This window comes from Xenopus laevis, chromosome 7S (genome assembly GCF_017654675.1).
Source record: "Xenopus laevis strain J_2021 chromosome 7S, Xenopus_laevis_v10.1, whole genome shotgun sequence".
NCBI classification, from domain to species: Eukaryota; Metazoa; Chordata; class Amphibia; order Anura; family Pipidae; genus Xenopus; species Xenopus laevis.
The window spans coordinates 53,631,395-53,646,653 of record NC_054384.1 but is presented as its reverse complement, the minus strand read 5'-3'; the positions used below and the strand labels follow the sequence as shown (position 1 = coordinate 53,646,653).

Genomic DNA, 15,259 nt, shown 5'->3' with positions numbered 1-15,259 from the left:
CGTGTCAGGACAAGCTAAGAGAGCTATCCTCACTGATAGCTCCGGTTTCAGACACGCCTTCAGAGGAGGAGGCAGTCCCAGCAGCTACCAAGGGAAAGGGAAAAAAGAAAGTAACTGTTGCTAGACGTTCAGTCAGAGCACTTAAAGCGACAGCATGCAATTAAAAAAGCAAAGAAAAGGAAAATATCCTCAGAAAGTGCCACACAGTCTGGAAATACTTATCAATGGCCAGCAATGTCTCCACCTGACTCATATACACCTGATATAATTACATGTAACGGCACATCCTTAGGCCTTCACTTACCAACTTCTGTTAAGGAAAAAATATTCAGAGGGGAATATGTAGATATACTATCTCTTTTACCTTCCGCTAAAGAGTTTGTCAGGCGTAAGGGTGATCTTGGAGAGGACAGAAGAAGACCAGTGGCCAGAACCTTTTCAAACTGGCTGCAGGCCTTCTGCATTTTCTCCAATTTGTTATCTTACAATAATCCACAACGAGCCCCACAATTGTTTAAGCACATTGACATAGTGCTAGAAGCTTATAAAAGCTTTGGTGGCCTGGGTTGGTTCATTTATGAGGAGAAGTTCAGACAAAAAATGGCAGTACATAAAGACTTAGAATGGGGTACAAAAGACATTGATTTATGGCTAGGAATGATGTCTTACAGAGTCCAGAACCCCACCCCGGTCACTGTCCAGAAGCAAGCAGGCACTAAGCCTAATACGTGCTGGGCATTTAACAAATCACTCTGTAAGTGGCAGGGAAATTGCAGGTACAAGCATGAATGCTCTGTTTTTGGCAGCAATCACCCGGCCTTTCGGTGCCTTAAAACATTCATGTCTAACTCCCACACTAAAGGTTCTGGAAAGGAGCAATTTCCAAAAAGCGACCACTCCAGTGAAGCTAACAAACATGGAGCCTTATTTAAAACTGTACCCAAGCCAGGAGAAGGCAGCATTAGTTAGATTTGGTTTTAGTCAAGGTTTTTGGATTCCCCATTCTGAAGATTCAGGCCCCCATCCAATTTTTGATAACCTAAAATCCGTTAACTATGATCTAGATATAGTGAGAGCTAAAATTTGCAAAGAGCTTCATTTAGGGAGAGTGGAAGGCCTTTTTTTAAAAAAGTACCATTGGAAGGTTTTAGGGTATCACCATTAGGATTAATCCCTAAAAAGGAAAAAGGTCAAATTAGACTTATTCATCACCTTTCGTATCCAAAAGGTGAATCTATAAATGATGGTATAGACCCGATATTATGTTCAGTTAAATACGCATCTTTTGACAAAGCACTGCCATTGCTAAACCAGTGTGGTAAAGGGGCTATGCTAGCTAAAAGTGACATCCAGTCAGCTTTCAGACTATTACCCATCCATCCTAATTGCTTCAAATTATTAGGTTTTCATTTTGAGGGTCAATATTACTTTGATAAATGCCTTCCTATGGGTTATTTTGAACTTTTTGCATCATTTTTGGAATGGACAGTTACTGTGGAAGCAGGTTCTAAGCTGTTACTTCACTATCTAGATGATTTTCTTTTTGTAGGTCCAGCTAACTCAAAAGTATGTGCCGCTATCCTGGAACATTTTACTTGGTTATGTAACAAATTTGGTATCCCCTTAGCAGAGGAAAAAACTGTCTCCCCATGCAATGTGATTCAATTTCTAGGCATAGAAATTGATTCTCAAAAAATGGAATTTAGATTACCAGAAGAAAAACTCAAAAAGCTGAGGAAGTTGGTTCTGTTTGGGTTGCAATGTAAGAAAATCAAACTGAGGCAACTTCAGTCCCTCATTGGCCACCTAAATTTTGCAACCAAGGTAATCCCAGTAGGAAGAGTCTTTAATAGGAGGCTGTCGGCTTTAACTGCAGGGGTTGATAACCCCGAATGGCATTTAAGAATCCCAAAGTCCATAAAAGAAGATTTGGCCATTTGGAATGACTTTCTCTCTACTTACAATGGAAAGTCAGTTTGGCAATCAGATTTCAAGGACAATGAAGCTATTAATTTATTTACGGATGCTGCAGCTTCTTGTGGTTATGGAGCATTCCTCCGGGGTCAGTGGAGCGCACAGAGATGGCCTGAACAATGGAAGGGTACAGAGTTGCTCAAGAACTTAGTATTTCTAGAGTTTTTCCCTATTGTAGTAGCAATTGAATTATGGGGTGAACAGCTAGCAAATAAAAGAATCATCCTCAACTGCGATAACCAGGGAGTGGTACACGTGATTAATAATTTAAGTACTAGTTCCCCACCAGTCTGGAAACTGTTACGATATTCTGTATTGAGAACCCTTAAATTGAACATTTGGTTCAAGGCAAAACATTTATCAGGTTATACTAACAAAACTGCGGATGCTATCTCCCGATTGCAGATAGAGGTTTTTCGGTGTTTACAAGAGCAAGCAGATCCCCTGAATACTCCTTGCCCTCAGCACATCTGGAACATCGTCTGGATGATGTAATGGAATTGGTGTGTGCCTCATTAGCTAAAAAAACATGGGCGTCTTATTGCGCCGCATGGAGAGAATGGGAACAATTTCAGACCAATCACCCCATTGATGTGGTAGCAGTTGAATTACTAGCTAAATTTGTTTTAAACTTATACAGAGCAGAGCAAACTGTGGCTAGTATTAGGAGAAAGCTTATGGGTATTGCATCTTTTCTTAAATTGAAGGGACAAGAAGACTTCACAAAAGCACACCTTATCAGGCAAATGATAAAAGGTATGGGCAGAAAGAAACAAACATTAGACCAAAGAAAACCCATAACTTTAGATCTCCTTGAAAAATTCTTACACTCTTTACAAGTTGTATGTTTTAATGATTATGAAGTTAAGCTGTTTCAGTGCCTATTTTCCATTACATACTTTGGAGCGTTCAGGATCAGTGAGATTGTTGCATCCAGCAAGACGGCAGTTAATGGGCTACACACAAATGAAATTTCCCTGTTCAAGCATAGGCTTAAAATAATTCTCAGAAAGTCTAAAACTGACCAATTAGGTAAGGGAAATATTATTTGGCTGGGTCCCATTCAGAAAATTTTCCTATGCCCATTGCACAATTATCAGAAATTTATGGCAATCCGGTCTAATACAGGAATCCAATTTTTCATTCACCAAGACGGACTTCCTGTGACAAGGTTTCAGTTTACCAGGGTCTTTTCAAAATGTCTCAAGGCATTGGGTATTCAGGACAAAAATTACAGCTCCCATTCATTTAGAATCGGAGCAGCGACCCAAGCAACCTTACTGGGTTTTAGCGAGAAGAAGATAAAAAAGCTGGGTCGATGGCAATCGCACCGTCTTAGGTCATACGTTAGGCCGTCTTTCATTAATACAGTGCCTAATTAATTTCTGTTTACACAGATCCGGAATTGAAGATCGTCTGGATTATAGGAGACTCATATCTCATGGGCTCGGAAAAGAGAGCTGTTTCAAGGCCATATGGACTTAATTTAGATTTCAATAAGGATTCTGTCAGGATAATTTGGAAAAGGAGTTGGAGGTATGGTTGGAAGTTATTGCAAAAATGCATTGGGAATGGGGCATGCCTAATATAGTGTTGCTACATGTTGGAGGTAATGACATCAGGAAAAGCAGTTCAATAAATATCATTAGAAAGATCAGAAGAGATTTATCTTATTTACATGTTTTGTGGCCCAATGTCATGTTCATCTGGTCCGAAGTGGTATCCAGGTGGATATGGACTGACAACCAAGGTCTGAAATTCCTTGAAAAGAGTAAGAAAAAGGTGAATTTTTCAATTGCAAAATTTGCAAAGACAGTGAATATGCTAAGCTACAGACATGTTGACCTAGAGGGAGGTGGTGTAGGCCTGTACCATGTTGACAGGGTACATTTATAAGAAATTGGCCAGGACATATTCAACATTGGCTTACAAACAGCCATTGAAAGAGCATTACTGAGATGGGAGGTGGCCAAGCCCCACTAAAAGAGGAATTACCTTTCATTTTAGGGGGCTTGGCGTGGAGCAGAAATTATATTTACAAGTCACAATTTAAATTCTGGCCTGGTAATGGCAGTTCTTATGTTAATACGTTTGGTAAGGCAGTCTGCTGAGGCAAGCAGAGGCTGGCCAGTCTGATTGAAATAATTCAAAGCTATCATTTATAATGCTTATGTATATAGCAAGTGGAAGTGTTATAATATGTGTTGGAATAAAATAAGCTGTGGCCTTTCACCACCTCACCTCGTGTCCAGAGTTTTTATATATTACTGGGGTCAACATGTGAGTTACCAACCCCATGTATCTCTAACATATATGTTATAGGAGTAACAGCGCTCAATCAAAAAGCAAAAAGTGCTGTACCTTGCACACACACACAAAAACAAAACCAGAAAGATGTGGGAGGGTTGTTGTTAGTGGTTAGCGGAGTCGCTCATAGAAAGTTTAGGTAAATGCTCCCGGGAATTTTCTCTCATTATGCAAGTTGCGTAAGTAATGTAAACAGTGCCACACCTTAAATAGGCAATGTAGATGATATTGCACGGTAATTAGTGCAGCTAGAGAGGCGTAGGCAGAAGCCTGGAGGCTACTGGGGTGGGGGGTATGGTTTTTTTCAGCAAGATGAAGCTTATATTAATTTTTCATTTTCACAATATATCTCCTTTAAACTGTAAGCTTAAAGTATCTAAGTGCACCTACCTACCACGTATTCTGGGGCTCTCAAAAAAGCCAATTAAGTTTTAGAAACTTTGTATCTTTTTCTGGCTGTTCAGTTACGGTTGCCACCTGGCCAGTATTTCACCAGAGCCTTGCTTATATAAACTGCATTCTAGATTTTGAAGCAAGTACACAAATTGTAAGAAGTAAACTCTTCTCCTAACGTGTAGCTTTATTAAGTTCCCTCAAAAGAAGTTGCATATATGTGCACTATTTCAGATATATAGGCCTTTGTTGCCTTGTTCGTCTGTACATAACACCTGAGAATGAGGGGACAGCTGGTTGACATTATAAACTGTTGTGTTCAGAATAATAGCAGTGTATAAAAACGTAAATATATTATAAATCCGTACAATAGCTTTTATTTCCATACACGCAAATGCATTTCTATTCCAAATCATGAAAATGTATCAAATTTGTCTTATTCCTTTACAGAAAGTGAAGAAAAGGGTAAATAAGGCTGTTCCAAAAAATAGCAATGTCTGCATTCTTCTTTATAAACTTGAACATTGTATAAACTGAAAAATATTTCAAGATTTTTCTTTCCTTTGAATCACTGAACGAATATTGATTTGTATAAACACTTTCTGATTCTGAGAACTGCTGCACATCTGCGTTGCATACACTTCTTTCACCTGTTACATTCCACAGTTTTTCTGCATTTCTTGGTTTTGCCTCAGAAACAGCATTTTTGATGTTACCCCACAAGATCTATTGGATTAGGTCCAGGGATTGGGCCACTCACTAACGTCAATCTTGTTGGTCTGGAACCAAGATGTTGCTTATTTACTGGTGTGTTTGTGGTTGTTGTCTTGTTGAACCACCCATTTCAAGGGCATTTCCTACTTGGCATAAGGCAACATGACCTCTTCAGAATTTTCATGTATTGAAACTGATCCATGATCCCTGGTACAATAGATAGGCCCAATGTCATAGTATGTATGAAACATTCCCATATCACGATGTTTGCACCACTATGCTTCACAGTGCACTGTGGTTTTAATCCAGTGTTTCGGGGTCATAGACAAACTGTCTGTGACCACTAGACCCAAAAAGAACAATCTTTCATCAGTCCCTGAAATGTTGCGCCATTTCTCTTTAGGCCGGTCAGTGTGTTCTTGTGGTGAATTGTAACCTCTTCAGCACGTGGTTTTTTTTTTTTTTTGAACAATGGAACTTTGTGGGGGCTTCTTGCTGATAGATTGGCTTCACATAGGTGTCTTCTAACTGTAACAGTACTCACAGGTAACTTTAGACCTTCTTTGATCTTCCTAGAGCTGATCTTTGTCATTTTAGCTATTCTTCTATGCATTTGAATGGTCGTTTTCTGTTTTCTTAAAAATCTTTCAGGTTTTGGTTATCATTTTAACGCATTTCAGATAATTTTAGCTGAGCAGCCTATCTTTTTCTCAAACTTCTTTATATGCTTTCCCCTCTCCAATCAACTTTTTAATCAAAGTACACTGTTCTTCTGAACAATGTCTGAAACAACCCAATTTAATTAAATTGTCAGAGAGAGATGCACTATAACCAGCATGCACAACATTTGCTGCCTCCTTCCTTAAAAAAGGGCCATAATTGACACTTGTTTTTTCACAGAATGCATGGACCTCACTAATTGAACTCCACACTGCTGTTATTTGGAACAAGCTTCAATTAAAGATTCAGTAGTTTGGTATAGTAAGACATAGGTACTCATTTTTGATTTGCTTGAATGTGTACTTTTCAAAAATATATAGTTTTGGAGGGTCAACTTATTTTTTAGTTTTTTTAACCCTGCAAAAAATGCAGTGGATTTGTTGATTATTCAGTAGCTAAAATGACAATTTTCTGCTCTAACTTCATTTGGAGATATTTTTGTAATCCTATGTTCAGTAAACCCCTGGCGTTCAAATTTAGGGTGATTTATCTTGAAATATAATGATATGTGGGAGATAAGACACTAGCAATTTGAAGCTTTGAGGTCATTTTCAGGTATTTCATCAAAACCGACAATTTTGGGAAAGTGTTGCAACTCAGTATTTTGAAGTAGAGAGACGTGATTACCTATTTTAGATTCACCTGAATGTGTACTTTCTAAAAAAAAAAATATATGGCTTTGGAGATAAACTTTTTTTTGTGTGTGTGTTCATTATTCAGTTGCTGAAGTGACTTCTGGGACAATTTGTATGCACTAACTTCATGTTGGGGCCTCTAAATGCCACATACTTTTGAGCATTCAAAGTTAGGCTGATTTATCTTGATAGCCAATGCTATATTGTAGATCAGGGATCCCCAACCTTTTGAACCTGTGAGCAACATTCAGAAGTAAAAGGAGTTGGGGAGCAACACAAGCGTGAAAAATGTTCTTGGGGTGCCAAATAAGGGCTTTGATTGGCCATTTGGTAGCCCCTATGTGGATTGTCAACCTACATTGAGGCTCTGTTTGGCAGAACACCTGGTTTTTATACAACCAAAACTTGCCTCCAAGCCTGGAATTCAAAAATAAGCTCCTGCTTTGAGGTCACTGGGAGCAACATCCAAGGGGTTAGAGAGCAAGATGTTGCTCACGAGCTACTGGTTGGGGACCACTGTTGTAGATACAAACTTGCAAAGTGAAAGTTTTGAGGTAATTTTTAGAATTTTCATACATTTTTATAGAAACCGCTAAGTTTAGAAAAGCTTTGATGTTTGGTAATTAGGAGTAGACAGGGTCAGACTGGGCCAGTGGGACATTGCCAACCCAAGACTGTTGTCCTGCCTCCCTGGGGGCCACCTGGTATCTCTGGAGATCTTGTGTGCTATTTTTCAGTTCCTTCGGTAGGGAGTATTTTCAGTGTGCTCGACTGCTCGCACACTTATGTTTCTTGTAATTTGATGCGCAGTGGCGTAACTAGGGTACGCCAGGCCCCCCTGCAAAAAAATTGCGTACTCTGATCACCTTCCTCCCGCCCACTTCCCGTCCCGCCTCCACCACTCCCGTCCAACTTGCGTCCCCATTCCTCACCCTCCTCAGAGCAGCTGGGGAGGTGGGTGTTTTTATTAGCTATAGAGGAAGTAGACCCCACAGTCCACGCCCCCCTGCAACTGCGGGATCTGCTTCCTCTATAGTTATGCCACTGTTGATGTGGTTGATTTACAGTAGCACCAGCAACACTGAGCAGGCCGACTGAAGCAGGTTCTTCTGTTTATATCGATAAGTGTGAGAGGTTGTTGCTGAACTTGCCATAATGTGTTACAGGTATAGCCAGGTTGGTGTCCCTGCAGTGAGGAAAGGTCTTGTCTGCCTGCCCTTACCTGGTGGTTCCTAAATCCTGCTCCACAACAGCCCCTGCCTTGCTCATTCTAAATGATGGTCCCAAAGAAACCTATCTGCTAAACCTGGGCCAATCCTGGTTGATTTGCCACAGTCCATATCTGCAGTGTTGGTGCAGTGTCAGATTGGTATTTCAGCAACTATTTTGTTGCTAGGGTCTTATTTACCCTAGCAAGAAGACAGCTGTTTGAACGAGAGATGGGGATTAGATTAGGAGAGGGCCTTCATAGAAAGATAAGTAATAAAAAGCAGCAGTAACAATACAATTGTAGCATGACAGAACAATAGTTATTGGCTACTGGGGTTACTGACCCCCATTTGAAAGCTGGAAAAAGGCAGAAGAGGAAGTCAAATAATCCAAAAACTATAAAAATTTAAATTATGAAAACCAAATGCAAAGTTGCAAGGAAAAGGGCATTCTAGAACATACTAAAAGTACATTTAAAGGACCAGTAACATCATTTTTTATTCACAAAAAAAAATAATTAATATACATTACTTACCCCAATATGCTGCTCTTTCCTGCTGTTTCAGTAAGACATCCGAAAAAAATCAAACCGACGCTGTCCCACGGCGTCCAAAGGGTCTCCGCCATCTTCTAGCTTCATCTTCCTTCTTCTCCTCTACGTGCGCATAACTGTGTGCCTCTTCCGGGTCTTCATGACATCACTTCCTCTCTCACTGCATGTTCCCTCGGCGTCTGTCCATGCAGCTTTCCCCGTGTTCCTGTCACCGCTGCCTTTGCCTCCTTTCAAGTAGCTTTACCCCTCCATGTTCCTCTCACAGACTTTCCCTCACCCAGCCTTTTCTTTTCTGAGCATCCACTTTCAGTGCAGCATTCTCCCCCCCTGTGACTCTCTGCCGTTCCCTCATCCAGCCTTCTTGTTTCCTCCCCCTCCATGTTCCTCTCACACTGCGTCTCCTTTCCTTAGCGTCCCCTTTCAATTGCAGCCTTCCCCCTCTGTGTTCTTCTCACTCTTTTCCGTCACCCAGCTTTCAACTTTTCCCCTTTCACTCCCCTCACAACTCGTCATACAAAGTAAAAAAAAAATACACGGCAAGAAGAACTTCTGCACTTGCTGGCTGCTCTTCTGAAACTTCTCACACAGGGAGAACTTCTGCACTTGCCGGCTGCTCTTCTGAAGCTCTTCTCACACAGGGAGAACTTCTGCACTTGCCGGCTGCTCTTCTGAAGCTCTTCTCACACAGGGAGAACTTCTACACTTGCCGGCTGCTCTTCTGACTTCCGGGTTCCTGCACTTTTAAAATAGGGTTAATCTATTTAGGTCACATGATGTATGTATGTATCATGTATTGAAATGTTTAACTTTTATTATTAAATCAGCCACAGACATCTCCTGTGGCTTACTGTCACCGTTAGAAGTATGCAGAGGTAAAAAGGGAACTCCATGGTAGAGTCCTGCAGCGGGTCGGGTACCCGTGAGTACCCACGGGTTACCCACAAAAAAAAGCGGGCACCCTGCGGAATGAGGGGAGGATTTTCATGTGCAGGTATAGCTGTGGGTCTGCGAGTCGTGGGTCTCATCTAAATTTCTAATCTTATGTAATATATTGTCTATATTTTACTACTTTTAAAGTTTGGTCCGGGTCTTAGAAATTGGTTCTGTGCAAGACTCTACTCCATGGTACTCCTTAGTTTGGGATTGTAGGCTGATTTACTAACATCGAACTGACTGTAACTGTGAGATACTGTGTATAGTAAGGTAAAGTTGTGTGGGACAAAAATACTGTAAATGTGTGTATAGAAAAACAAGATGGCAGCAAGGGAGGGGGCTGTAACTATGGGGCAGTACTTATAGCAAGGCAATTTGATGTCGGAAAGGAACTGTAACTATAGAATATTGAGTATAATAATGAATAATGATTTAAAATGAAGGGATTGTAACTGTGCAGTGGTTTTATAGTATACAGTGTGTCTGTGGAAGCGTAAGTATGGAAAAGTGTACAGTAATTACAGCATATAAGTGGAAAATAGTCTCTGCTGGCAGATATATTTTAAGCTTGCTGATGCAGCAAATTTGCAGAGAGACAAGCGATACTGCAATTACCACAATTGGGTCTGTGCAACATAAAGAGCAGCAGCTGTTTAGAAAACAATCCCATTTTCCATATACTGTAAGTGTACAGTAATGGGCAGAGGGTCAGACAAGAGGAACAATGTTATAATGTGTTTGCAATGACAAAGAAACGAAGATGCAGTACCTTAATGTCTGCCATTCTTCAGATCTACAGCAACCTGAAAGCAGATAATTCAAATTAATTCATTTGATAAACCAAAAACATAGACAGCGAGAGCTTTATATATGCTAAATGCTAATCTAGAAATCAAAAAAATGTAATTCAGAAATGTAACTATTATACATCAGACTTTATGAACATAAGACAGGCACCCCTGTACCTTGCTTAGATTACCTCTTATGGCTGAACTACACAGTGCACTTACATCGGTGCATGCAGCATTTTCATCTGACAGTCGGATACATGTAATTTGTACATTAAGTGCCATTCTTCTCTGCACATCCAACATGTCGCATGTGTGTCATTGTGCAGTTGGACACTATTGAACTTACAGTATGTAAGTGTATGACGCAACGGGAGATTTCTTCTGTGTCTTACCGCTGGGCGCAAGTGATGCTGGCGTTGCTTCGGCCAGTTATTGATGTTGAGCGTCATGACGCTTGCGTTTTTACACCAATCGTCATGACATCATATTTCTGCGCTTGATTTGAATTTTTCGTGCTAATTCCTCTTTATAAGGGCCTGTCTCGATTGTCACAGTGCCCAAGCTGCCTTCTGTTTACAGAGCCTGCTGAAGCATTATTACTGTTGGGAATATCCTTTTTTTTGGAAATTTTATTGACAACTCTTTCGCCAAGTCCTGTGGCCTAAGTCCTGTGCCTCTCGAGTTTTCTCTTTCTGCCCGGGCTGTGGAAGGAGTTCTCACCTCTGCTACTTCTTCAGTCCTAATTCGTATTGGCAGTCTTCATGAAGAGGAGATCTATTTCCTGATGATTCAATTTCCCAAGACCCCCATAATTTTGGGTTTCCCCTGGCTCCAACTTCATAACCCGTCCATTGACTGCTCTACTGGGAAACTCACGGGCTGGAGTTCATTCTGCCGTTTGAACTGTAGTTCTTCTTCAATTACTCCAGTGGCCACTTCTTCATTGCTCCCAGCATCCAATCCTCTCCTTCCTGATGTTTACAAGGACTTTGCGAAAAATTCTACCTCCTCATCGTCCCTACGGCTGTCCTGTTGACCTAATTGCATTCCTCCTAGGGGAAGAACAAATCCCTTATCCATGCCTGAGACGCAGGCAATGAAAGAATATATTGTGGAGAATCTGTCCAAAGGCTTCATTAGGAAATCTATGTCTCCAGCCAGAGCTGGTTTCTTTTTCATCCAGAAAAAAGATGGCACTCTTAGACCGTGCATTGACTATCAAGCTTTGAACAAGATAACAATAAAGAACCGTTATCCCTTACCATTAATCACGGCATTATTCTATAGATTAAAGGGGGGGCAAAGTCTTTGCCAAGTTAGACCTACAAGGTGCTTACAACCTTCTTCGTATCTGTCAGGGGGGTGAGTGGAAGACTGCCTTCAATACCCGGGATGGCCATTATGAATATTTGGTCATGACGTTCGGTTTATGCAACGCCCCTGTTGTGTTTCAAGATTTCATCAACAATGTCCTGTGTGAGTTTCTGCAGACTTGTGTCATAGTATATTTGAATGACATCCTGGTTTACTCTTCCTCACTGTCTGATCATCTTTTCCAAGTGAAGCAGGTTCTACTCAAGAACTCTACTGAAGAGAGAATTGTCTTTATGCTAAGCTTGACTAATGTTCACAAGACCACAATATCATTTTTGGGATACATTATTTCTCCCTCCGGCTTTGAGATGGACCCTGTTAAAGTCTCTGCTGTTCTAGACTGGCCTGTTCCTATGTGTCTGAAAGCCATTCGACGATTCTTGGGATTTGCCAATTTTTATCATGAGTTCATAAAGATTTCTTCTCAGACAGTGGCTCTCATTACGGCTCTCATGAAGAAACCTTTTAAATCTTCATGGACCCTTCAAGCACAGGAGGCGTTCTCGACACTCAAGAAATTATTTTGTTCGGCTCCAATTCTTCTTCATCCAGACCCTGCCCGGCCGTTTATTCTGGAGGTCGATGCTTCTGAGTTGGGTGTTTTCAAGGTTCCTGTGAGACGAGTATGTTACAGTAAGTAAATGGGTCAGTTACCAGGTAAGGAGTTATTGCCTCCACTATATGTCCCTATTGCCCCCACTGCCAGGGTATTTTATGGTAACTTTCAATTAAACAATAATTGCCACATAAAGAAGACAGGCAGAGTTATGCATGAAGCAGTGTGAGGGCTAAATACAGTAAGTGTGAAGTACATTTATAGAGCTTTGCTTTGTATGTGGGGGACTATTGAGTCAATGCAGTTACTGTGCTGACATATCTATTGGAAAGTTCCATTCATTTATCAGCCATGGTTTACTATGGCTAAATTACTGTTGCTACAATTGCTACATCCAATGCAAATATGGTTCCTTACTGTTTCCCTTCTAGTAAGGGTGCGGGTGGGTGTATCAGCAGCAAAGCAGATCATTGATTTCTCTTGCAAAGACTTGTGGGTATGACTGTTTGTCCCTAACCTACCCTCAGCATTACTTTGCCTTTTTTCTTAGTGGAACCAGATTTTAGCAGATTTAGAAATATGTTTTAAATTATGGTTATTATGTATATGAACACTTTTCACTAGGCCACTGCTTACATCCCCCACCATGAACAATCAGCTCTAACATGAGTCACTTTTGTAACGTGTGCCAATGCTGATCTTGCTCAGTGATGGGGCTCTGCTCTGGTGCTTTGGAACCTGCCTTTTTAGATTTCCCCCATATTTTAAATAAATAAAAGAGTGGTTCAGACCAATAACAGACTTCATATTATTTGTTATATTGTTTAGAATTATCCTTTAAATAGCACTAGCAAATTATATAGCTCTTGACAAGAATTTCTTGATTTTTCCATCATTCTTGCCCAATAGAGTTTTCAGTCTATAGTGCCAGCGCTAGACAGCATTCATACATACATGTTGGTTTCACCAGAAGGTTCTTCACATTCATTTATATATGTGTGGCACATTGCTGGTAGTTTAGCAGCTGGAGAATCACTGTCTCACTATTCTTAGCTTTACCTTAGTTTTTTCTTTAGAATGAGAAGCTGGCGAGGGCTGTGTGAATAGTTATGTAGTGTGACAGATTTCATTTGAGAGCCCAGTTTTTTATTTATTTTTATTAGTATGTATTTAAGTGGCTTACAGAGAGCTATTTTACATGTTTTACTAATTTATTGAAATGGAAATGTATTGATTAAGGTTGCTAGGAGGCTACTCAACATCTTTACATATTGGTAATAAACCAATACAGTATATTATAACCAAACAGTATATTTTTCTTGCTAGTTATTCCCTGTAGAGTATGATGCCACCTTATGATGATACAACAAACTCCTCATCACCAGGGATACTGATTTCACATCCTACCTTCTCTATTCCTCCAATGAGGGGAGCTCATAGAATTTGCCATTACATGAAAGTAAGGTCAAGTGAGATGAATTTAGACAAATTCCCTATATAATCCTTCATGTCATATGTGGTCACTGCCCATTCCATCACAAGCTCATAATAACATATAGCTCAGCCTATACAGTCTACTCTATGGAACAAAACCTGATATTCGGTGCAGCATTTCAGGTTTTGTCCAAGAAAATAAATTTACAGTACAATTGTTACAACTATTAAGATAAAATACACTTACCATTACTGTTTTAATTTACTGTTGTATTTGTCAAAATGTAGTAAGTTGTGATTTTTATTTGTTTTAATATTGAGTTAAGACTTTAAAGGGGACCTGTCTTAGGCATAGACGCACAATGACTTTTACTTTCCGTTCAGCACTTTCTATATATCTCTACACTCCTTACATCCCCCTCCCTCCTAACCATTTAATTGTGTAATCTGTGCATGAGCATCAGGTCCTCCATTTTGGCACATAAACAACATTTGGGCATGATGCAAAGCTTGTCTTCAGGGCCAGATTTGTGGAGAGTCCACCAAGGCCCAGGCCTAGGATGGCATGATTTTAGGGGTGGCATGCTGCACAACCACACCCACTGACTTGTTTCATAGTAACCCAACGATGCCCGGCCCTAGTGGCCTTGCAGCCCCTGTCGGGCCATGTCTGCTCCCCCTGTCATGACCCAACATGAACCAGTGCCCCGCTGACTATAACTATATGCTCCCTCCCGTCCCCCGAAGGGAACTGCATGGGTGGTGATATCTGTGTGGGCAGGAGCTTGAGACTGGGATGGGAGATCTCAGGGCAGAAGTGCCTGTGGGAGTAGAAATACATGGAGTATTCAACAGATTTTGTACTTTTCAAAAATACATGGTTTCCTGGGATGAATCTAATATTCCAGGATTTTATGGCTTTGGGATCTAAAGTATGCTATATTTTAGTGTAGTGCTTTGAAATTTGGTAATTTACTGCTCTGAGTTTTTGATCTATAGAAGTCATAAATCTTTATAAAACTATAGATATCTGTATCTGTTGAATTTTTGTGCATAAAATAAAACATTTTTCTTGTATAAATCCTTCTGTCATGAAACATAAAATGTTTAAATTGTTTTTGGCATTTATAGCTCCAAATCTTGCTTGAGAAAAACACAATGTATAGGTTTCCTAGGTAACCTAACCCCCCCCCAGGAAATGCCCTAAAAACGAGAGAGGATGGTGTTCAAAAAACGTCTGTCACTGAGGGCAAATGAAATGCGAAATTCTGCCAGCACTTAAAGGGTTAATGCGGCACTGATTAACCCTTGTTATGAACACAGTAAATATTGTATTTCAAATGTAAACTGACTTCCTATAGCCTTTGAGAACTTGAAAAGCTATTTTAACAGATTTCCCTGATTTTCATTTACTTATTTTTTTCTGGTCCCCTGAAAAACTAAAAAAATGAGGGTTGTACTGTGTAAAATTGTTCCCAGTTACAGTACATAGTAATAATGAGCATGGCACACAGGCTGTGACTACCTGGACAATTTGCATGTTCTGACTTTATTTTAGGGTCTGTTAACACCAGATACTTTGGTATTCCTATGCACAATGGGCATCAAACTGTTCATTTAATATTTAGTTTAGTTTAATATTTAGTGTTTTCTCTTTGTACCTAAA

At 40.2% G+C, this 15,259-nt stretch overlaps 1 protein-coding gene across 2 annotated transcripts in view; it reads left to right on the top strand.

The window, feature by feature from the left end:
* The first annotated feature begins 77 nt into the window (after positions 1 to 77).
* LOC121396391 overlaps positions 78 to 15,259 on the top strand; it is a 28,544-nt gene continuing 13,362 nt past the window's right edge. For both annotated transcript variants that reach the window (XM_041571257.1, XM_041571256.1), the window contains exon 1: positions 78 to 3,510. In XM_041571257.1, coding sequence (XP_041427191.1) covers positions 1,330 to 2,469 — 1,140 coding nt within the window. In that variant the 5' untranslated portion in view covers positions 78 to 1,329 and the 3' untranslated portion in view covers positions 2,470 to 3,510. The remainder of the gene's footprint in view (positions 3,511 to 15,259) is intronic.